General features: G+C 45.0%; 1 protein-coding gene across 1 annotated transcript in view; it reads right to left on the bottom strand.

The window, feature by feature from the left end:
* LOC144602149 (doublecortin domain-containing protein 1-like) overlaps positions 1-24,855 on the bottom strand; it is a 309,816-nt gene that overhangs the window by 75,139 nt on the left and 209,822 nt on the right. Inside the window, exons 21-22 of the mRNA XM_078414883.1 lie at positions 18,239-18,362; positions 14,259-14,440 (exon numbers count right to left, since the gene is read on the bottom strand). Of these exons, the coding sequence (XP_078271009.1) occupies positions 14,259-14,440; positions 18,239-18,362 (306 nt within the window). The remainder of the gene's footprint in view (positions 1-14,258; positions 14,441-18,238; positions 18,363-24,855) is intronic.

Genomic DNA, 24,855 nt, shown 5'->3' with positions numbered 1-24,855 from the left:
TTGAATGGCGGTGCTGGCTCGAAGGGTTGAATGGCCTCCTCCTGCACCTATTGTCTATTGTCTATCTTCTGTCTTTTCATCTCTCTCCCTTGTCCACCATCTGCCTATCAAAAATACCCTTCTCACCTGTATCAACCTATTACCTGCCTGGCTTTGGCCTGCCCCTCCTCTCTTCCAGCCTCCCACAATCAGTCTGAAGAAGAGTCCCAAAACCAAAACTAACCAATCCATGTTCTCCAAAGCTGCTACCTAACCCTATGAGGGACTACAGCACATTGTATCCTTGCTGCTTTGCCCCATATGTTGGTGTAGTCCAAAGACTATTTATGCTTCCTTTGCTCTGGGCCAAACAAATACTGCTAAGCATAACATTCTTGGTAGAATTAAAAATGTACTGTTAGAAAAGCAATTGTGTCCCTCTCGTAGGTATCTCCATGTTAGACATACTTCCTACAGAAGGGTTTTCTAATCAAGCAAAGTGATTTTACTGATGCTGTCTGTACAGAATCTGCACCTTGTGACCGCGTGGGTTTTCTCCGTGAGCTCCAGCTTCCTCCCACACTCCAAAAACGTACAGGTTTGTAGGTTAATTGGCTTGGTATAATTGTAAATTGTCCTGAGTGTGTGTAGGATAGTGTTAGTGTGCGGGTATCGCTGGTCGGCACGGACTCGGTGGGCCGAAGGGCCTATTTCTGCGCTGTATCTCTAAACTAAACTAAACTAAACTAATGTTGGAGGTCCAAGCAAAAGTTCCATAGGCCAGGGAACACCAAGTTAGCAACATGGAGACAACATCTGGTTGATGACTCTCAGAAATGTTTATACCTTGGTCAATATGCCTTCCCCTATCAAATCACTGCACCACTTCAAAGCATCTACTGCTGGCCCCAGCTTACAGTCAAAGTTTAACACACTTCAAATGGGAGAGTCTGGAGGATTCTCGGTGTGGGAATTAGTAAGCACTGCATAATTTAGAAGTTTTCACATGTCATTAAAAAGTTATCGTATAAAAATAAACTCTGCACATGTATTCTGTTTGAACTCGTGCCAGTGCTTGGTCTGAGTTTACATTATACCAATTCCATGCAGGGATTTCTACAGATGATGCTGTGAATCGACTGTGGGTGAATAATGTTTTTCAAAATAATAAATCCAGGTTAAACAAACATCCAATTCTCAGAATCAAAAGCCATCATTTGCCGAAAATATAAACTAGCTAATAACGTGGAAGCAAATTCCAGTGGGTGGCACAGTGCTGTAGCTGCTGCCTCCCATTACCAGAGACCCGGGTTCCATCCTGACCTCAGGTGCTCTCTGAGTGGGGTTTGTACATTTTCTGTGTGATCGGATGGTTTTTCTCCAGGTGCTCCAGTTTCCTCCCACGTCCCCAAAACGCACGGGCTTGTAGTATAGGAGTATTGAGTATAGGAGCAAAGAGGTCCTTCTGCAGTTGTACAGGGCCCTAGTGAGACCGCACCTGGAGTACTGTGTGCAGTTTTGGGCTCCAAATTTGAGGAAGGATATTCTTGCTATTGAGGGCGTGCAGCATAGGTTTACTAGGTTAATTCCCGGAATGGCGGGACTGTCATATGTTGAAAGACTAGAGCGACTAGGCTTGTATACACTGGAATTTAGAAGGATGAGAGGGGATCTTATCGAAACGTATAAGATTATTAAGGGGTTGGACACGTTAGAGGCAGGAAACATGTTCCCAATGTTGGGGGAGTCCGAACAAGGGGCCACAGTTTAAGAATAAGGGGTAGGCCATTTAGAACTGAGATGAGGAAAAACTTTTTCAGTCAGAGAGTTGTAAATCTGTGGAATTCTCTGCCTCAGAAGGCAGTGGAGGCCAATTCTCTGAATGCATTCAAGAGAGAGCTAGATAGTGCTCTTAAGGATAGCGGAGTCGGGGGGTATGGGGAGAAGGCAGGAACGGGGTACTGATTGAGACTGATCAGCCATGATCACAGTGAATGGCGGTGCTGGCTCGAAGGGCCGAATGGCCTCCTCCTGCACCTATTGTAGGTTGAATGGCCTCTATAAATTGTCCCTAGTGTTTTGGGAGTGAAAATGGGATAACATAGAATTGATGTGAATGGTGACTGGTGGTCTGCATGCACTCAGTGGGCTGGAAGCTCTGTTTACATGTTGTATCTATACATTGAAACATATAAGATTATTAAGGGAAGGACATTCTTACTATTGAGGAAGTGCAGCCTAGGTTCATGAGTTTAATTCTCGGAATGGTGGGACTGTCGTATGTTGAAAGACTGGAGTGACTGGGCTTGTATACGCTGGAGGCAGGAAGCATGTTCCCTGTGTTGGGGGAGTCCAGAACCAGGGGGCACTGTTTAAGAATAAGGGGTAGGCCGTTTAGAACGGAGATGAGGAAAAACATTTTCACTCAGAGAGTTATGAAGCTGTGGAACTCTCTGCCTCAGAAGGCAGTGGAGGCTAATTCTCTGGATGCTTTCAAGAGAGAGTTAGATAGAGCTCTAAATGATAGCAGAGTCAAGGGATATGGGGAGAAGGCAGGAACGGGGTACTGATTGTGGATGATCAGCCATGATCATAGTGAATGGCGGTGCTGGCTCGAAGGGCTGAATGGCCTACTCCTGGCACCTATTGTCTATTGTCGATTGTCTTTCAAATAATCAATCAAATAAAGCAAGATTTCATGACCTTGGGATCCTTCACTGTTTTCTAGGCAAGGGTGTCCTTCTGAAATGTAGTTAATGTTACAATATAGGAAATACGATAGATAAATTGCACACGTCAAACTCTGTCAATGTAATAATGACCAGGTTATCTGCTTTTCAATGGCATACTGTTGGTTGAGGGATAAATACAAACTCAGGGCACTGGGGTGCAAGGGCTTGCTGTTCATCAAAATAATGTCACGAGATTTTGGTTGATCCGAGATCTTTCATAGAAAGTTTTGTTATTTAAACCGCTTTCCTCAAAAGCTCTTCCTCAAATTTATGTTGCAATGTCAGCAAGCTTTGTGCACAGTGGTCTCTGGAGCAGGATTCTAAACAGCAGCTTTGTGATTTGAAGCAGGCGTGCCTAATCTTAACTCTAACTGACCCAGAGCCAATACCTGCACGTGCCATAAACGTGGATAAATGGGGATAAAGTTGGATTATTGGGAAATCTGAAATAACTGAATTGCAAGGCTATACTTTTTCCCCATTTATTGCTGAAGTCCCCATTTACTCTAGCCTCAGATGTACAGATATTCACACTGCATTATGGGCTAACCATTTAGTTTAGTGTACTTTAGAGAGACAGCGTGGAAACGGGCCCTTCGGCCCGCCGAGTCCATGCCGACTATTGATCACCCACACACTGGCTCCATGTTATCCCACTTTCACATCCTGCACACACTAGGGGACATTTACAGAAGCCAATTAACCTACAAACCTTCGGAACATGGGAGGAAACCGGAGCACCCGGAGAAAATCCATGCAGTCACGGGGAGAACGTGCAAACTCCGCGCAGTCAGGATCGAACCTGGGTCTCTGATGCTGTGAGGCTGCAGCTCTATAGCATGTGCACTCAATAGACAATAGACAATAGGTGCAGGACAACACACAATAGACAATAGGTGCAGGAGGAGGCCATTCGGCCCTTTGAGCCAGCACCACCATTCAATGTGATCATGGCTGATCATTCTCAATCAGTACCCCGTTCCTGCCTTCTCCCCGTACCCCCTGACTCCGCTATCATCAGGAGCTCTATCGTAAACCACGAGCTCTATCTTATTCAGTTGATATAACAAGCAAAAAGCAAGATAATAACAACATATTACCATCTTATTTGTGTTCCTAACAGCTCAGTGAGGGTACAAATGGCATGCACCATTCTGTCCGTCTTCAGTGTAAGGAGATGTGATGAAAGAGGCAGAATAACAAGGGTAAAGCCCATGCAGAAGAACAGCGTGACACAATGTGAATTAATGAAAATAATGGAATGGTTTTCCAGTGCCAGAGTCCGTGGCAGCAGCACGAAAAGTGCAGCGTTTGTATTTACTTGACTCGACATGTAAATGATTTGTTTTCCTCAAAGTGCTCAGAAAATGTTCAAAAGGTTTTAGTTATCACAGGCTGCATTAATATAATATTTGATACTAAAATCCATGCATCAGAGATTTCAATTTCAGGCTTGGCTTTGCTTTATAGGCTAATTTGTAACATGGTTTTCATGGGCTTGTATTAAGAATGTGGATTGAATCAGATCCTAAAGCATAACGTGCATCACCTGACCAAAACACATGTCCGTTCATTAATTTACTTTTTAATAGGAGGATTCAGGAAGCAAACACTTGCTGTTACTCACTGGGATTTATTTCGTATTTGCAAATATTCTGAGCTAAGCACAGGCATTGTTGAAGCTTCTTCCTTGACCCATCTCTCGTCTCCACCGGTCCCTTCCTCTACGACTCTCCCAGACCGTCTTTAGACATCTTCATTTCTAATGCCAACGTGACATCAACCGCCTTATCTTTTGGACTCCTCTTACCTACTTTAAACTCACTCTCTCTGAATGTACAGCCCTCCGCTCAGTCTGCAGCAAGTCAAGTCAAGTCAAGTCAAATTTATTTGTCACATACACATACACGATGTGCAGTGAAATGAAAGTGGCAATGCCTGCGGGTTGTGCACAAAAAGAATTACAGTTACAGCATATAAATAAAGTTAATAAGTTACTATTAGTGTCGACAAAAATTTAGTCTCTGGGGTTATAAAAGTTGACAGTCCTGATGGCCTGTGGGAAGAAGCTCCGTCTCATCCTCTCCGTTTTCACGTTAGCAACTCCAACATTAGCACCAAACCCACCTGTTTCTCTCGCGGTTGGTTCACAAACTCGCCAGCCGCCTGCCACTGTTGCGGGCTGGAAGACTCTGTGTACCACGTGTACATGGAGTGTGTGAGTCTGTGTACCACGTGTACATGGAGTGTGTGTGTCTGTGTACCACGTGTACATGGAGTGTGTGTGTCTGTGTACGTGTACATGGAGTGTGTGTGTCTGTGTACCACGTGTACATGGAGTGTGTGAGTCTGTGTACCACGTGTACATGGAGTGTGAGTGTACCACGTGTACATGGAGTGTGTAAGGTTGTAGCCCCTGTTCCAATATCTAAAGGAGCTGCTCCTTGCCTTCTGGCTGCATTTCTCACCCACCACCCTCATCTTTAGACACCCTGTGTGTAGGGGAGTGGGTAGGAGGGCCGAAGATGTCCTGGTTGGGTCGCTCCTCGGCCTGGCCAAGCTGGCCATCTGCGACACGGCGCCAGGCGGAAGAGGGCTCTGCCCGAGCCGGCTGCCTGCCCCGTTTCCGGGGTTACGTCCGTCCGCGCCCGGGTGGGGTTAGAGAGGGACATAGTTGTATGGTAGTTATTTAGTAGGAGTTCAGAACAAGGTGCCACAGTTTAAGAATAACGGGTCGGCCATTTAGAACTGAGATGAGGAAAAACTTTTTCACTCAGAGAGTTGTGAATCTGTGGAATTCTCTGCCTCAGAAGGCAGAGGTGGCCAATTCTCTAAATGCATTCAAGAGAGAGCTAGATAGAGCTCTTAAAGATAGCGGAGTCAGGGGGTATCGGGAGAAGGCAGGAACGGGGTACTGATTGAGAATGATCAGCCATGATCACATTGAATGGTGGTGCTGGCTCGAAGGGCCAAATGGCCTCCTCCTGCACCTATTGTCTATTGTCTATATTTGTAAGGATTGTAACATCGTTGTCTGAAAATTAGTGTCCAGATAATTTGGTGATTTCGTACTCTGGGGGTGGGTGTGTTACCACGGTTTTGTTTTGTATCGTAATCGCAATTAAATAAATTATTTTTGTACCGGGCTGAGGCCAAGCGCCAGGTCTCGGGCACATCCTCCTACTCATCCCCCGGACAATGACCTGACAGAGACCCTAAAGAAGGGTCTCCACCCAAACCTTCACCTCTACCTCATCTCCAGAGAAGCTGCCTGATCCGCTGAGTTACTCAAGCATTTTGTGTCTATCATCGGTTTCTAGCAGTATCTGCAGTTCCTTCTTGCACAAGCATCCTGATGACCTGATGGAACCCACCACTGCTGTTTTCCAGCAGGCTCTTCCTCACCCTTGGCTTGCACAGCACCACCAGACTGGGCTATCTCGGGGAATCCAACAATTACATTTGATGGGATAGAGACCTTTCCTCATTAGAAAAGCCCCAATGACAGGTCAAATGCCAACAGGCCAGATCGAGCGCCAATGAAGCCAGTGATGAATCACATTCATCCTGCCAAAGTATTTCCTTCAGTTGTTCTCTGAAGTTGCGGCTTCTGAAAGAAGGTGTACTGAAAGACCTGTAGGTCTTACAACATAACGCAAGGTCAATGAACAGAAGGAGACTTCAGTTGGAATTTATCTGTTTGTTGGAAATTCTTTATGAACAGAAGTTCACAAATCTTTAAGTGATGGGAGCAGAATTAGGCCATTCGGCCCATCACGTCTACTCCGCCATTCAATCATGGCTGATCTATCTTTCCCTCAACCCCATTCTCCTGCCTTCTCCCCATAACCCCTGACACCTGTACTAATCAAGAATCTATCAATCTCTACCTTAAAACTATCCATTGCCTTGGCCTCTGCAGCCGTCTGTGGCAACAAATTCTACAGATTCACCACCCTCCAGATAAATAAATTCCTCCTCATTTCCTTCCTCTTAAGGTACGTCCTTTTAAAAAAGAGTCCCAGGAAATAGACTGCAAAGCAACAGATCCCAGAAGTAGTGTACAGGCATATGAACAATCAATGGATTATATCTCAGAGTTATCGAAATGGGTTGGAGAACTTGGTAAGAACTAACAGTTCACAATGTCAGGGTTTCTTTCTGGACTCCTTGTGTACTGACTGCAAATGTAAGTAGAAAACTATTTTCTATTATTTTCATTGTGAATAGAATGCCTTCAGACACCAAGCTGAATTAGTATCGGGTAACCCTGACTACATCTGCAATCACATTTTATTTTAAGCTCTATTCTTAATGTCTCTTTCTAAATTTCAGCAGTTTTTCTCACCCTTTGTGGAGATGCAGAGTGCAAATTTAATTGTATTTTCCTTGCCCATTGCCTTTGATGTCACGACAATAAAGGTTTTGACGTAGAATCTCACGCAAGCTTCCATGTACTAAACCAACAAGGACTCACCTCCAAGACTCTTCATATAAAAGATATTTGTGATTTGCTCTTCCTTGCCCCAATTCTACTCCCTATGTTCCTCAGAACCTGTTGCGAGACTGTCAGTGCTGCTATGAAATTTGGCAAAAATCCAGCACAGTCTTGTCCTGTGGCAAGGGATGAAGCAAGTCCTGCAATGTTCACAGATTTCCTTGCCTTCAAGATTGCTTCCATTTTATCCTTCGTCTGGGCCGCTGTCCATGTGCATCCACTTTTAGCCCAAGGTAAACGATGTCTTTCTGCATGAATGCACGCTCGCTTCTTTCCAGCTTCCGGGATCTTTGGGAAAGATCTTCTGCTGCCCCAAGCTTGATACTTGCCTGTTTCCAGGATCACACTGTTTCTCCCCATGCAGTCGAAGGGGTTAACCTCTGCCGGAAGCACGGCTCACGGAACTTGGCAGGATGCAGGGCAGCACAGCGACTCGTCCGACGCTGGAACCCAGTGCGGTGTCAAAGGCAGGGTTGATAGTGCAAGGCCACAATCCCAAGCCTTGCCCGCAGTCAAACTGCTTGAACATTTACCGACATTTACAATCAATCATTCAGATCCTGTCTACATCTACAATTGCACAAAGAAAAAAAGCTATACAAATTGAGGGGGGATCTTATAGAAACTTACAAAATTCTTAAGGGGTTGGACAGGCTAGATGCAGGAAGATTGTTCCCGATGTTGGGGAAGTCCAGAACAAGGGGTCACAGTTTAAGGATAAGGGGGAAATCTTTTAGGACCGAGATGAGAACGTTTTTTTTCACACAGAGAATGGTGAATCTGTGGAATTCTCTGCCACAGAAGGTAGTTGAGGCCAGTTCATTGGCTATATTTAAGAGGGAGTTAGATGTGGCTCTTGTGGCTAAAGGGATCAGGGGGTATGGAGAGAAGGCAGGTACGGCTACTGAGTTGGATGATCAGCCATGATCATATTGAATGGCGGTGCAGGCTCGAAGGGCCGAATGGCCTACTCCTGTACCTATTTTCTATGTTTCTATGTTTCTAAATATTAAACGTGAAAAAGTAACAAACACACGTGCTGGTGGCGCACACCCCCCTAAACACACATACATGCCTGCACACACACATATAAATGCACACATATGCACACACCAACATGCACACACAACCACACATGCATACATGTGAGCACACATAAAAATATGCACATACCTGTACGCTTGCACGCACACGCAAACAATTAAAACGTGACCTTTCTCCAAATAGGAACCTCCTCTCTTTGAATTCAGCACGAGGTCAGAAATCTGTGGAAATTCATCGTTCTAAAAGGAGACCTGTGGAGGAGGAGGAGGGGCTACGCCAATGTTAATGCCCGTCCGCGCTCTGAAATAACAAACACCGTCAGAAGCTGCTAGTAAAGACACAGTATTACTCTAGCGGGGGTGGGAGAGTCACTGTGAGTATGGTCACGTACTTGCCAGCTCCTGGTCCCACTCAATTGTTCTGTGCACCGGCAGTATATTTATACATTGGTCATGGGTCCAGCTAATCACACAATCAGCGCATTCCTGCACCGAGCCGTTCTTATTGTCTAGAACTTGTTGTTCTCTGCAGTACTACTAGGTGGCATCGGGCCTTTCTCCTTAGTCACAACCAGTTAATCAGGGGGTATGGGGAGAAGGCAGGAACGGGGTACTGATTGAGAACGATCAGCCATGATCACATTGAATGGTGGTGCTGGCTCGAAGGGCCGAATGGCCTCCTCCTGCACCTATTGTCTATTGTCTAACAGTTATGCAAAACAACCTGTTATACTTCCTTGCTCATCTGTTGCCAGCCCTGCTTTGCTCTGGGTCTTTTATTACTTCCAGTTCCCTCCCCTATACTTTCAGTCAGAATAAAGGTCCTGACCCGAAATGTCACCCATCCTTTTTCTCCAGAGGTGCTGCCTGACCCACTGAGTTACTCAGCACTTTGTGTCTATCTTTGGTTCAAGGACATGATGCTTGAAAGAAAGTAGCTGTTGCTGAACTTGGTGGTTGATATTGCCACTCTGGCCACCAACGCTGACAGCTCACAGTTAAGATGCTGGATTGGTTCTGTCCAATATCTCTCTTCGTGCAAACTGTACTTTTTTATCTTCTTCATGCAAAGTCCATTCTTTATATTCTAAGCAGTTTGTAATCTGCAGAGATTCTTATTCTATCCGCTTATAGCACCAGGAGCAAAATGAATCAGTGACTAACTCCTTGAGCACATGTTTAGTGTCTGTTCCTCTCTCTAACTATACTAAGCATGGGTGCATGTCATATATATGTCATGTTTACATTCAACTGTCAATCTGATGTGTGACGGCTGTCGTACCCAAATGTTTCTTCCAGTTACATCTGTTTATCGGGTCGCATACATTATTTATTTACTCTCTACAATGTTCGGCCTTCGAGCACAGTAATTCACCACATGTTCCCAGTGTCAAAAATGCGTTACGTAAGTGTTTGCCCACGTTGCCAACCAATTCTTTACATTGATGCATTCCCTGGTTTTGTTTATAACCCCATATGTTCATGGTATAGGAGCAGAATTAGGCCATTCGGCCCATCGTGTCTACTCTGCCATGCAATCATGGCTGATCTATCTCTGCCTCTCAACCCCATTCTCCTGCCTTCTCCCCTAACCCGTACCAATTAAGAATCTGTCAATCTCCGCCTTTAAAATATCCATTGACTTGGCCTCCACGGCCTTCTGTGGCAATGAATCCCGCAGATTCACCACCCTCTGACGAAACTCTCGATGCACTGCTTTCATTCACGTTCTTTTCTGATCTGCCGTGGGATTTGAGCTGTTGTTTTGCTGCACCTGATACACAAAGGTATACACCAGTTTATTTTGGTAATTGGGAAGATAGACATAGCACAGGTGATTATTTTGGTCGTACTGTGACTGACACATCAGCACTACTGAGGAGAATTATGCACAACATTGTACTAGTCAATCTCCCCGTGGGTGACAACTGACCTGACAATAAATAATTGGTAGCACTCTCTACTGTAACTTGAGGGAATTCACTTTTTCCAAAAGATTAAACAGATTAATTTACAAGGCAGATTTTATATTCTACACTGGTACTCCCTTAATGCAGAGATCTAAGTATTTACGATTATTAAAGGGATTGATTTGGGAGATAAAGTTAATTCCTCTCGAACAAAGAACAGTACAGTACAGGAAAAGACCCTAACCCTTCTGGCCACAATGTCCATGCCAAACATAATACCAAGTTAAACTAATGTCCTTTGCCGACACATGATCCATATCCCTCCATTCTACCTAAAGACATGTGCCTCTCTAAAAGCCTCTTTAATGCCACTATTGTATTTGCCTCCACCACCACCCCAGGCAGCACGTTCCAGGCACCCACCGCTCTCTACGTAAAAAAACTTCCACTGCTCATCTCCTTTAAATTTTGCCCCTCTCACATTAAAGCAAACTGCTCCATGCCTCGACGTATTTTATGCCTCTTTGAATTTATGCCTTTAATAATTTTATATACTTCTATCAGGTCTCCCCTCAGCCTCCAACACTCCAGAGAAAACAATCCAAGTTTGTTGAACCACTCGGTACAGCTAATGTCTGCTAAACCACGCTGGATTCTAGTTCATTTCTTCAGCACCCTGTCCAAAGCCTTCCTGTCATGTGGCAACCAGAACTGCAGAGTCCAGTGAAGGAATCGAGTATGAGGGGAGATAATCTTAACATTTACATCGGAATGCTGTCAAGAAATCTATTCATCAAAATGAGGTTGAAAATCTAGAATTCTGATTCACAAGGAACTGTGGCTGAAGATGACTAAAATCTTCAACATAGATGGCGGTAAATTTTTTGCTGGAGAACGGTATTGAGGTTTCTGAAAGCTTATTGTTAAAATGGCGATGTAACTGATTGGGAGTAAAGGCTTGAGAAGCTGCCTTTCCATGCACTGTAGATATTGAGAACTAAAGTGTTTTGGAAAGATTGGTCAGTTCCAATGCACCTCCAAAGGAATGAGATGGTTCACCAGCCCTATGGTTGCAAACAGCTATCAACCTCCAATCCTCTGCTGTTCCCAGCCTTACATTTTATTGTGTGGGAAAAAAACTGCAGATGCTGGTTAAAATCGAAGGTAGACACAAAATGCCGGAGTAACTCAGCGGGTCAGGCAGCATCCCTGGAGAGAAGGAAGACCTGAAACGTCACCCATTCCTTCTCTCCAGGGATGCTGGCCTAACCGCTGAGTTACTACAGCATTTTGTGTCTACCTTAAATTTTATTGGACAGGATTCCAGACTTCTACTCTCTGATTGAACGAAAGGTTTTGTCAACATTACACTAAACCTGGATCAAATCGTTGTTCTAGAAATCCCCACCTAGGAAGTACCTTATCCTCTTTACCTGAAGAACACCTTTAACCACCTTTAACCACGCAGTTAAACACGCGACACTCAAATCGTCCACCAAACATTCATGAGCACAACAGTATAGATTATACAACTGGCCCTCATGAATTAGTATTTAACCTTGCCTAAGAGCAGTTTTCTCTGTGTGAGCTTGAACCAGAGTTCATTTCAAGGTCAATGAGTGCCAAGTGGGAAGACACCAAAATATGACATGCGGAGTCTGCACGTTCTCCCTATGACTGTATGGCCTTCCTCCAGGTGCTCTGGTTTCCTCCCACATTAAAAAGACTTGCGGATTTGAAGGTTAACTGGCCTCTGTAAATTGCCCCCAGTGTGCAGAGAATGTACAGTATGAGTGGGATAACATAGAACAAGTATGAACGAGTGATTGGTGGCCGGTGTGGACACGGTGGGACTCGGTGCCTCCATGCTGTATATCTCTAAACTTTAAACCAGCATCCTCTGGCCCGTCCTGGGACCACTCTCATCCCCATCATTATCTCTTTGATTCATTCTGCAGCAGCTCCCCACTGAAACTGGACCAGTGTCGGACTGCGGTACTCTCCCCTCTGAGCTGGCTGCAGAGATCTCATCTGTGGGACTGATGCAAGAAATTGCCACGAAGAGAATGGCCCCTTCAGTCCTGCTGTGCCGTAATCTCGATCTTTGTAAAATACCAGCAGAGGATCAAATAGCTTCCTCAAGTTTTGCATCATTCTATTTGTGACATAATTGGACACAGAGGTATATTCTGTGTCGTACTAAATCAGCAAAAGGCTCCCTCCTCCTTTATCCGTTTTCACTCTTGATTTAGTGCCAATTCTGACTGGATACAAAATAACAGAGGGAGGAGCAGTGGAAGTGGGCGGTGGGGAGAGGGGGAGTTTGCTGGCAAAAATGAAGAGGGCCCATTGGGACCACCTTGAATACTTTTTGTTGCCGCCTACACGTGACGGCCCTTTGCATACTTTGTATGCAAAACAAAGAATTTCACAGCACCAAGTACCATCCATAAAGTATCATCATCATCATCATCATTACAATTGTGAACTTTGGAATGATGTAAAAGTTATTTTCACAGCCTAAACCATTCCTGTATACCAAAATATTCTTGGTTTGAATCCATTATGAACTGCTCCTTATTGACTGTACTGGTGATCAATCCAAGAGCAGGGAGTTCAAGTTATATTCTGAATGAGGAACTGAAAGCAGCGACCTATATTGTCCGGTTGCTTTAACATGATATTTGTGGATTACTGTTAAAGAAGGCAGCAAGCGGCACAGTGGGGCAATGGTAGAGTTGCTGCCTTGCAGCATCAGAGACCCAGGTTCCATCCTGACTACGGGTGCTGTCTGTACTAGGGTTGTCAACTATCTCACTCCCAAATCCGGGACAAGGTGCCCCACGTGACCTCACCCAGCCAGCGGCCACGTGCTCCCGCTCCACCAATGGGGGCCCCCCGGGCCGGGAGGCGGGTTGCTACGCAACCTCCGTTAGGCGGCGCCCGGGCCTCCGGACCTAGACTGTCTGGAGCTAAAATGTTGGAAACCTAGAGTGTCGGGACCTACAGCCTAAGGGCCTTCAGAGTCGGGGCCTACAGTGTTGGGGCCTACAGTGTCGGGGCCTACACTGTCCGGGCCTACAGTGTCGGGGCCTACAGTTGCCCCTGGGCCTAATATGGGGCAAGGGCGGTCCCGTACGGGACAAACCAATTTAGCCCAAAATACGGGATGTCCCGGCTAATACTGGACAGTTGGCAACCCTAGTCTGTACAGAGTTGGTATATTCTCCCAGTGACCTGCGTGGGTTTACTCCGGGTGCTCCGGTTTCCTCCCACATTCCAAAGACGTCCAGGTTTTTTAGGTTAATTGGCTTCGGTAAAATTGTGAATTGTCCCTACTGTGCAGGATAGTGCTCATGTATCGCTGATGATCGCTGGTGAGCATGGACTCGGTAATCCAAAGGGCCTGTTTCTGCGCTGTACCTCTAAAGTCTCAAGTCGAAAGAGGTGACTGAATGAGGAATCCAACTGAAATCATCAGCTATCCATTTTTTCCACAGGTGCGACCAGTCTTTGTTGGGATAAGGGAGTCGAACACTACAGATTTAAGTTGATAGGCCATAAACCAAAGATTGAAAAGGGGCGCAAGGTGCAACTTTTAAACACAGAGAGTGGTACCTCCAGGAACGAGCTGACGGAGGAAGTTGTAGAGGCGGATACAATTATCATCCTTGGAAGACACCTGGACAGGGACATGGAAAGAAAAAGAGATACCGGCCAAGTGTCGGCAGATGGCACCAGCTCAGATGGACACTTTGCGCGGCATTGATGAGTTAGGGTTGGTTTCTGTGGTGTATATGACTCTATGACTCTATTTCTATCCCTTTGAAAGATTCTGAGGCGTTTTCGTTCCACGTCAAATAACTTTAATCCAATTTTGAAACACTATCAATAATTACACTTACAATGTACGTGGTCTTTGCTCTTACAGTGCAGAAGCCTAATGTCACTAAGAATGCACATCCAGTACCTATGAAAAGATGGAATCTTCAGAACTTCAGTGTGGACACTGTCTGTGCTGAACTTTCAGGTGGAACTGTGACCACATTGGCATTCAGTAACTGACTGAAGTGAAAAAGATATTTTGCTGTCTTACGTTTTCTTGAGCATGCTTGTGATATCTGGTCCCGTGACTGTTAGAATCCTGGACTTATCCTGATCCCCATTCCTCAAAACCTTTAACCTGACAGGTACGTATACGCCTTGAGTCTTCTGCATTGGTTTGGTCAGTGGTGGGGCATTGGGGAGAAGGGAACCTTCAATTGGCCATTCGTATTCCTATTTACAAAAAAAAATATTTATTTTGGTTTTACCCACATATGTGCACACACAAGAACACGCACACATAACATAACATAACATAACATAACATAACATAACATAACATAACATAACATAACAACACTTTATTGTCATTCGGCACAACACCGAACGAAATTTCAGCAGTCACAAAACACAGCAAAAAGAAAAGAACACAGGACACCCGACCCCAACACAAACATCCATCACAGTGACTCCAAACACCCCCTCACTGTGATGGAGGCAACAAAACTTCCCCTCTCTTCCCCCCGCACCCACGGACAGGCAGCTCGACCCCTACCGAGGCAACCGACACGCACAGCCCCCGCAAGAGGATGGAAGGCCCCGCGGCCGAGCCGCCCCGGGCACCAAAACGTCCCGTGGCCGCACCGGGCGATGTTAAGTCCAGCGGCCGAGCCGCACCGGGCACCGAAACGTCCCGCGGCCGAGCCGCACCGGGCACCGAAACACGCACACACACATGCATACACACACATACACACGCCACACACACATGCATACACACATGCACGCACAAGCGTATGCACACATGCACACTCACGCACACATACACACACGCACAGACACACACATTTATACAACGAAGATAGACACAAAAAGCTGGAGTAACTCAGCGGGACAAGCAGCATCTCTGGAGAGAAGGAATGGGTGACGTTTTGGGTTGAGACCCTTCTTCAGACTGGTTAGGGACTGGGGAAACGAGAGATATAGACGGAGAGATAAAGACCAATGAATGAAAGATATGCAAAAAAGTAACGATGACAAAGGAAACAGGCCATTGTTAGCTGTTTGTAGAGTGACAATGAGAAGCTGGTGTGACTTGGGTGGGGGAGGGATAGAGAGAGAGGGAATGCCAGGGCTACCTGAAGTGAGAGAAATCAACATTCATACCACTGGGCTGCAAACTGCCCAAGCGAAATATGAGATGCTGTTCCTCCAATTTGTGTTTAGTCGCACTCTGACAATGGAGGACAGAAAAGGTGTGTGTAGGAATGGGAAGGAGAATTAAAGTGTCCAGTAACCGGGAGATCAGGCTGGTTCAGGCGGGCTGAGCGAAGGTGTTCCACAAAACGATCACCCAGTCTGCGGTTGGTCTTGCGATGTATAAGAGTCCACGTCTTGACCAGTGGATACAGTAGATGAGGTTGGAGGAGGTGCAAGTGAACCTCTGCCTCACCTAAAAGGACTGTCACTTACAACACATAATCCTCCAACATTTCCGCCATCTCCAACGGGACCCACCACTAGCCCCATTTTCCCATCTCCACCCCTTTCCACTTTCCACAGAGACCATTTTCACTCCGCAACTCCCTGGTTAACTCATCCCTTCCTGCCCAAACCACCCCCTCCCCAGGTACCTTCCCCAGCAACAGCAGAAGATGCAACACCTGTCCCTACACCTCCTCCCTCGACTCTGTCCAGGGACCCGACAGTCCTTTCAGGTTTGGCAGAGGTTCACTTGCACCTCCTCCAACCTCATCTACTGTATCCGTTGTTCTAGATGTGGACTCTTCTACATCGGCGAGACCAAACGCAGACTGGGGGATCGTTTCACAGAACACCTTCGCTCAGCGCGCCTGAACCAACCTGATTTCCCGGTTGCTGGACACTTTCATTCCCCTTCCCATTCCTACACACACCTTTCTGTCCTCGGTCTCCTCCATTGTCAGAGTGAGGCTAAATGCAAATCGGAGGAACAGCATCTCATATTTCGCTTGGGCAGCTTACAACCCAGTGGTATGAATATTGATTTCTCTCACTTCAGGTAGCCCCGGCATTCTCTCTCTCTCTCTCTATCCCTCCCCCACCCAAGTCGCACCAGCTTCTCATTGTCACCCTACAAACAGCTAACAATGGCCCGTTTCCTTTATCATCGTTACTTTTTTACATATCTTTCATTCATTGTTCTTTATCTCTCTACATCACCGTCTCTAACTCTCGGTTCCCTTATCCCGAACCAGTCTGAAGAAGGGTCTCGACCCGAAACGTCACCCATTCCTTCTCTCCAGAGATGCTGCCTGTCCCACTAAGTTACTCCAGCTTTTTGTGCCTATCTTCGGTTTAAACCAGCATCTGCAGTTCCTTCTTACACACATATACATGCGTATACAGTATATACATGCATAGACTGTACTGCCATGTACTTTTCAAAAAATGCCAGCAAATTCCTCACAGCGTTTATGTTAGACCGTGTTTTCATCATTTGGGGAACTGTTCTGGATTGCTCCAGTCAACCAACCATGAAGGAATGGCCTAAATAGATAAATCTTGATCTCGCTAGCTGCTCATAAATTCATGAGGACAATCAGAGGGGAATTATAAATGCCTGTAAACATGAGACTTCTAAGTCGTGATTGGCTTCGATGTATTTAGCAGTGTAGTTAACTAGAGATACAGTGCAGAAACAGGCCATTCGGCCCACTGAGTCTGCCCCGATCAGCGATCCCCGTACACTAGCACTATCCTACACAAAAGGGACAAGACACCATTTTTACCAAACCCAATTAACCTAGAAACCCGCACGTCTTTGGAGTGTGGGAGGAAACCGGAGCACCCGGGCAATACCCACACGGTCACAGGAAGAACATACAAACTTTGTACACAACACACCCGTTGTGGGATTTGAAGCCGGGTCTCAGGTGCTGTAAGGCAGCAGCTCTAACACTGCCGCTGAGCAATCCTGCACACCACTGTGCCGCCATGAGATCTTTAAGAGATAATCTGCATCCATTTAACATGCCTTTCATCAAGCTCCCTTTATTCTTCAATATTCCCTAGGCCCTACCAGCCACGGTGTATTTCCTACCTTTACTTGCCCAAAATTCCCACCTCATATTTCTCAGCATCAAATTTCATCTGCCATTGGCCTCCCCAACTTACCAGCTGAAAAATACCATTCTGTAGTCTGAATGACCCTCCTCAGTAGCAACTATATCATCAATGTTTTGTTTCATCTGCAAATTTACTACCTCCTACATTCACATCTGAGTCATTGGAATTTAAAACAGTCAAGAGTCTCAAGAACCTGACACTGGCTGTTCAAACGGATTCATCAACATAAATGGTGGCAAACTGCCAGAACGTTTCATATAGTTTACAATTCCACATTCAGGAGGAAGGTCCTATATCTGAACCTATTCCCTACATCTAAAAATCGTTTTGTTTCTACCTATTCCGTTCTAATGAAAGGATGTTAACTTGCGTCACTGACTGTGTACTTCTGCTTGCACTATCTAGGCTGTTGAACTTTTCCAGAATTCTGCTTTTGCTTCAGATTTATAGCATTCAAGGTATTTTGTCTTTCTTTAATATCAGAATGGAATTGCATAGAACTTAGGATTCAAGTTTATAAAAATATTTTCCATGACTGAAGGTCTTTAGGCAATGGTCATGAACCTACATCTCTGCAACTTCTGAACAAATGCAAGCTTTGCCGGGACAATGCCAACTGCTAAGTTTTATGTAATACCTAGGTTAAATGCTTTACCTTTTACCATTGACTTGCTTAAACCCCCTGTCTATATGCATTGTACTGTATTGCACTGTCTAATTGTATTGGACTGTATGGTATTGTACTACACTATCATCCCATCTATATGTTTTGCATTTGTGTTGCACTATGGCCCCCCGGAGGCACCCTGTTTCGTCCCATGATCTGTAAGGAGTGCAATGACAAATAAACTAACTACTACTACTACTACTAAACCATGAAGACAATGCTCCACACTATCTATTGATCAGAAACAGCTCCATTACCTCATTCAATCTACCATCTGGCATCACGGGCCACATGTAGGTCAGTTTGTTCCACAAAGGGTTCTCCAGTTTCGAGTTCTTCCATTGACCTGGTTTTGCAGTTCCTTCCTGCTTGATGGCCCATCTAATGAAACAATGTTTTATTTTAATGTCGAAAACAAGGTCAATCTGGATTTCTATTCATTAAATACAGAAGCACTAATATAAACATTAAATGTTTTACATTTGCATGGTACTTTCTCGAACCCTTGTGAACATACTTTGGTTTTGAGACTGTGTAACATTATCAAATAAACCCCACTACCCAGGCCACACTCTCATCTCGTTGCTACCATCAAGAAGAAGGTGCAGGTGTCTGAGAATGGTGATCTCCAAGTCCAAGACCAACGTTCCCATCAATCGTCGGGGTTTTGAACCCTCCCGCACAACCTGAAACACAAGCCCACATCAGCACCGAATTGCACTGGACTTTACACTAGCAAGATTGCACAAGGTAAGTTGGCTCGTACTAGCATGGTCTGGTTTATCTAATGTATCGGATAATTTATTTGTTGTGTTGTTGTGTTTAATGTGTTTTGTAAAGCTTCAGAAAGTAAGAATTTCGTTGCTCCTGTAGTGGTGCATATGACAAACGCTTTTGATCTAGAAAATAGGTGCAGGAGGAGGCCATTTGGCCCTTCGAGCCAGCACCGCCATTCATCGTGATCATGGCTGATCATCCACAATCAGTAACCTCTTGAATTCTTGAGCATAACGGACTTGTTTGATGTACATAGCAGGATCAACGTTCCAAAGATTAGACTTTCAATGATAATGAAGAGCAGGTACAAGAGAATGCAGATGCTGGAATCCTGAGCCAAAACAAAGTGCTGGAGGAACTCAGTGGGTCAGGCAGCATCTGTGGAAGAAAATGGGCTGGTGACATTTTGGGTCGGGACTCTTCTTCAAGACTTCAAAGCAACATCAAAAGGAAACCTTGTCTATCCATTTCCTTCCAAGAATCAAGTCAGGAATGTCAATGGTGTTTAATTGTCATGCAAACCAGGAATGGAGCACTGAGATCCTTACTTGCTGCAGCTTTTGCCGGCAAATTACCTGATCAACACCACAATAAATATGCACTTAGCAATAAAATAAATAATATTATGTTATGTAACCAGACCATAACAATGCAAGGCAAAGTATGCAGTGAAATCCTTATGCAAAATCCATAGCCCGACGGTGCTGAGACAGGGTCGTGGTTAGGGTTGTGGTTAGGGTCGTGGTTAGGGTCGTGGTTAGGGTCGTGCGGGGGTAGTTCAAGAGCCTGATGACAGATGGGACAAAGCTATTCTTGAACCTGGAGGTCGTGATTCTCAGGCTTGTGTACCTTCTTCCCGATGGAACGGCCACAGACGCTGCCTGACTCGCTGAACTCCCAGCACTCTGTGATAACGAAGTGGAATGTATTCAGTGGAATACTGAGGATAAATGGGTGAGTGGAATTGTTGAAATAGCAACTAAAAATGAGTCTTGAAATCTAAATGGAGCAATCAACAGCGGTATCAACAAAGCAGTGCACAGATGGAGATGCAGATGAAGCAATACAATCAGTAAAGCTGTTGTTGTTTTCAACCTATAATGAAAAGTGAGATCCACAATTTAAGAAATCAAATCCTACAGAAAAGCACCATAAGGGTGCAAAACTAGTCAACCCATCAGGAACCAAAGGTTTGATTGAGAATTATTTTATCAGTCAGCAGTATAGACACCATTAAAACAACACTCCATCTGGGCTGCAGTAGTCTGTAGACGTGTGTGAGAGACTCAATGGCCTGTTCTACCCCAAATTTGCATTGAAGATGAAACTTCACAAAAAAAAGTCCCTGATTATCTTTGCTGTTTAAGAAAACATTTCTAGGGGATGCATGAAATGGAATAGACAAAATTAGCAGTGGTTGAAGTTCACGTGGCAAACCTGCGTACTTGAAATCATGTAGCTTGACACAATAATGGGCCATTACTTTACCTGGGAGACAGAGTATAAGTACCACAAGGTGGCAGTATGACACTATTTTAAGCAATCCCTGTGTCACAACCCTGTTCCCCACACCCCTTCTCTGTTATTTTTTTCTCCGTTTTAAGGACACTTCACGTCCTGCGAGCCAGATTTCACCACACTTCAGCTAATATTATTCTGCAATTGAAACAACAATGCTAATGTCCACACGACCAACGTGTTAAGAGAATTCAAGAACGGTTTTGCAAAGACAGTAGCCCAGAAATTGTAAAATGTGTTGTGGGGCAATAAACGTTTCAATGTCAGGCACTGATGTTTGGATTAGTGCGGGTATCAGAGGTTATGGGGAGAAGGCAGGAGAATGGGGTTGAGAGAGAAAGATAGATCAGCCATGATTGAATGGCGGAGTAGATTTGATTGGCCAAATGGTGTAATTCTGCTACTAGAACATCAACTTATGTCAGAAGAGGATTGCAGAGAAAAGAGAGTCAGAAGTCAGTTCACCACTTGGCATCTGGGGAAAGGTTAGGGAACATGGAGGGATGGGGAGGTGTGCTGGTTGTTGGCTAATCATGCTAATTGTGTGGAGGCAGGGTAAGCTCTGCAGCCTCCCACTGTGGGTTTTGTCAGAGTTGGTGATTCCAAGAGTTGGTGGAAGAGGGGGGATTGAAGTGGTGGGCAGGAGGTGAGTTGATTGGGAAATTAGGCCATAAAGTCAACGGGTGACAGAGAGTGGAATTGGTATGATGAATTGATATGATATGATATGATATGATATGATATGATATGATATATGATATGATATGTTATGCTATGATATGATATGCTATGATATGATATGATATGACATGATATGATATATGATATGAAGGAGGAGCCTGATGTTATACGACGGTAATATTTCCTTGCGTCCAAAATGAGTGTTGCATGATGAATGATACTCACACAAATGACCCATAAAATTGTTGTTTCAACACTTTGTTCCAGCTACTTCCCATTTCCCGTCAGACAAATAAACCTTGCAACACTATCAAATCACTAGCCCAGTGGCAGGATGCCTGGGGGCAAATATCCTGTTATGGAAATGATGAGTGTGAGCACACCAAACAGAAATTCTCTACTATTAAAACTTCACAACTAACTGAAAAGGATTAGCATCAAAATAACTGAGAGCAGGTCAGTGAATTATGGAGCCTTTGGGGAGCTGCGGAAATTCCCAGGCAACAATTAAATACTGAAGACAGACACAAAAACCTGGAGTAACTCAACGGGTCAGGCAGCATCTCAGGAGAAAAGGAATAGGTGACGTTTCGAGTTGAGACCCTTCTTCAGACTGCAATTAAATACTCTCTGAATCAGAACTGCTGTAAATAACGTTTACGAGAGAGAATTGGATGAAAATGTGGTACATTCTGGCTTCTCTCTGAGGAGCTTTTTTCTAAAACCTTGGGTAAGGAATGGCCTGGATTTTTCAGGAATCATCTTTGTCCATCTGGAGAGCTTATACGTCAGTTGGTTTGGTTTATATTTAAATTTATATTCATCTTTTTACGCCAATACTTCATCTCAAGCATAAGATAACAAGAGATAACGCTGCAAAATATATTGTCTTCCGTGACTGGCAATATTTACCCAGGGAAAATGCATGAAGGAATACAAGGTAGATGAATGAATAACTAAGGATTAAACTGAAAAAGAGCAAGAGAATCACAATAGACAATAGGTGCAGGAGGAGGCCATTCGGCCCTTCGAGCCAGCACCGCCATTCAATGTGATCATGGCTGATCATTCTCAATCAGTACCCCGTTCCTGCCTTCTCCCCATACCTCCCACAAGGGTAATAAAAGAGGCAAATCCACTATTTTTTGCAGTCAGACAAGATTAGTTTAAGGTAGCATCATGTTGTGCATGGACATTGTGGGCCAAAGGGCCTGTTCTTGTGCTGTACTGGTCTGTGTTCAACATAGAAACATAGAAAATAGGTGCAGGAGTAGGCCATTCGGCCCTTCGAGCCTGCACCGCCATTCAATATGATCATGGCTGATCATTCAGCTCAGTAGCCTGTACCTGCCTTCTCTCCATACCCCCTGATCCCTTTAGCAAAAAGGACCACATCTAACTCCCTCTTAAATATAGCCAATGAACTGGCCTCAACTACCTTCTGTGGCAGAGAATTCCACAGACTCACCACTCTCTGTGTGAAGAAATGTTTTCTCATCTCCGTCCTAAAAGACTTCCCCCTTATCCTTAAGCTGTGACCCCTGGTTCTGGACTCCCCCAACATCGGGAACAATCTTCCCGCATCTAGCCTCTCCAACCCCTTAAGAATTTTATATGTTTCTATAAGATCCCCCCTCAGTCTTCTAAATTCCAGCGAGTACAAGCCCAGTCTATCTAGTCTTTCCTCATATGTAAGTCCCGCCATCCCAGGGATCAATCTGGTGAACCTTCTCTGTACTCCCTCTAAGGCAAGAACGTCTTTCCTCAGGTTAGGAGACCAAAACTGCACACAATACTCCAGGTGCGGTCTCACCAAGGCCCTGTACAACTGCAGCAGAACCTCCCTGCTCCTAAACTCAAATCCTCTTGCTATGAATGCCAACATACCATTCGCTTTCTTCACTGCCTGCTGCACCTGCATGCTTGCTTTCAATGACTGGTGCACCATGACACCCAGGTCACGTTGCATCTCCCCTTCTCCCAATCGGTCACCATTCAGGTAATACGCTGCTTTCCTGTTCTTGCCGCCAAAGTGGATAACCTCACATTTATCCACATTATATTGCATCTGCCATGCATTTGCCCACTCGCCTAATCTATCCAAGTCACTCTGCAGCCTCCTAGCATCCTCCTCGCAGCTAACACTGCCACCCAGCTTCGTGTCATCCGCAAACTTAGAGATGTTGCATTCAATTCCCTCGTCCAAATCATTAATATACACCGTAAATAACTGGGGTCCCAGCACTGAGCCTTGCGGTACCCCACTAGTCACATTAATAAGAGGCCATTCAACCCATTGCCATGTGCCTGTACCGGAGCCCAGACTGACCTATTCCCGTTCAGGAATTTCAGAAGCCTGAGAATTTTTCTTTCTGAAATGTCAAGTAATTCCATTTTAAATCAGAAATTTCTGAAAAATGACTGCTGTCCCATTCCATGTTTTCAAAGAAAAAACTATTTCACCCTCACCCTGAGTTTAAAATATTTTGAATCACTTTTGAATCAGGGACTGATTTACCCATTTTAACTTAAAGGATTGAAGCATGAAGCAACTGTTCAGTCATGCTCACAATACAAGCTATATTAATGTGAAAGCTAATGTACTTCTTTTTTAATGGAACAGTGGCATTTAACTGGCCAAATCTCACTCACTCTTAATTGCAGTAAAAGGATTTGTGAAAAACATTTTCAAAAACAGCAGAGTTTGCAGCTTGAGTCAAATTTTATAATGGTGTTAAGGTACTAAATGTCAGCAAAAATTGTATCCAAAGATGTCACTTTGCCAATTGTATGTGCAAGCTGTGTTTAGAATAATGAAAGCAAGCATCTATTACCACTTATTGTGTGATTCAGAAGCAACATGAAAATCCTTGGTTTCTAGTTTAATGTAGCAGCCTTAGTGCAAAACTGTCTTGGTAAATGTGATCTGACTCTAACAATGGTCTTAAGCCCCTGTCACCTGTACGGTCGTGAGTCGTCTCCAAAGAGTCGTAGCATTTTTCTGGTTGCCGCTGGAATTTGAAATGCTTAAACATTTTCGGCGACTGTAGGTTTGACGCCAATGATCGTAGCTTGACGTCTCCTGACGTTGGCGGTGTCGTAGGTTGTCGCCAGGTGACGTAGGTTGTCGCCGGAGCTGACTTCGTTGAATTCCATTGGCGACGACCTACGTCAACCGGCGACAGGTACCGGCGTCAAAGCCAGAGGCCAAAATGACGTGAATTGTCTTCAGTTGTCGCCGACACGGTCGTAGCTTGTCGCGGGTAGACGTAGGTGGACTTCGGTAATCGCAGGTTGCCGCCTGTGCGGTCGTAGGTTGTCGTAGGTGCGGTCGTAGGTGGACGTCCTAAGTCGTGACGATTGGGTCGCCGGTTGTCGGTAGCTTGCCGTTGACTAGGTGGTAGGTTGTTGTAGCTTGTCGTAGATATTGTCGTAGGGGGGGTCCAGTCGCCGGTTTTACAGCGAACTGCTAAAACTATTGCAGTCGCCTAAAAAAACGCCTAAGTGAGACAGGCCCCTAACTGAACAGTTCCAGGGCTGACTGACATAGATAGCCCTGTTCTGGTGACCCCATGATTTGGATCTTTGAAGTACAAGCAGGTAAAGTGATAAGAAATACGGGGCAAGGTTTCGTTACACAGAGTGGTTGTGGGTGCCTGGTGGGTGAGCGGTGGTGGCGAAGGCAGATACCACAGTGGCGACTAAGAGGCTTTCAGGTAGACACATGGATACGCTGGGAATGGAGGGGTATGGATCATGTGCAGGCAGATGAGATTATTTTATCGGCATTATTTTTGGCACATTCCTGTTGGTGTTTCATGTTACGACACTTCACGTTGTATGACTTCATTCTGTCCCTTATATTGGAATGGCGCACTCTCTCTCTCTCTCTCTCTCT

The sequence above is a fragment of the Rhinoraja longicauda genome, chromosome 18, assembly GCF_053455715.1.
Source record: "Rhinoraja longicauda isolate Sanriku21f chromosome 18, sRhiLon1.1, whole genome shotgun sequence".
In the NCBI taxonomy this organism is placed as follows: Eukaryota; Metazoa; Chordata; class Chondrichthyes; order Rajiformes; family Arhynchobatidae; genus Rhinoraja; species Rhinoraja longicauda.
This window is presented reverse-complemented; position numbering and strand designations above follow the sequence as displayed.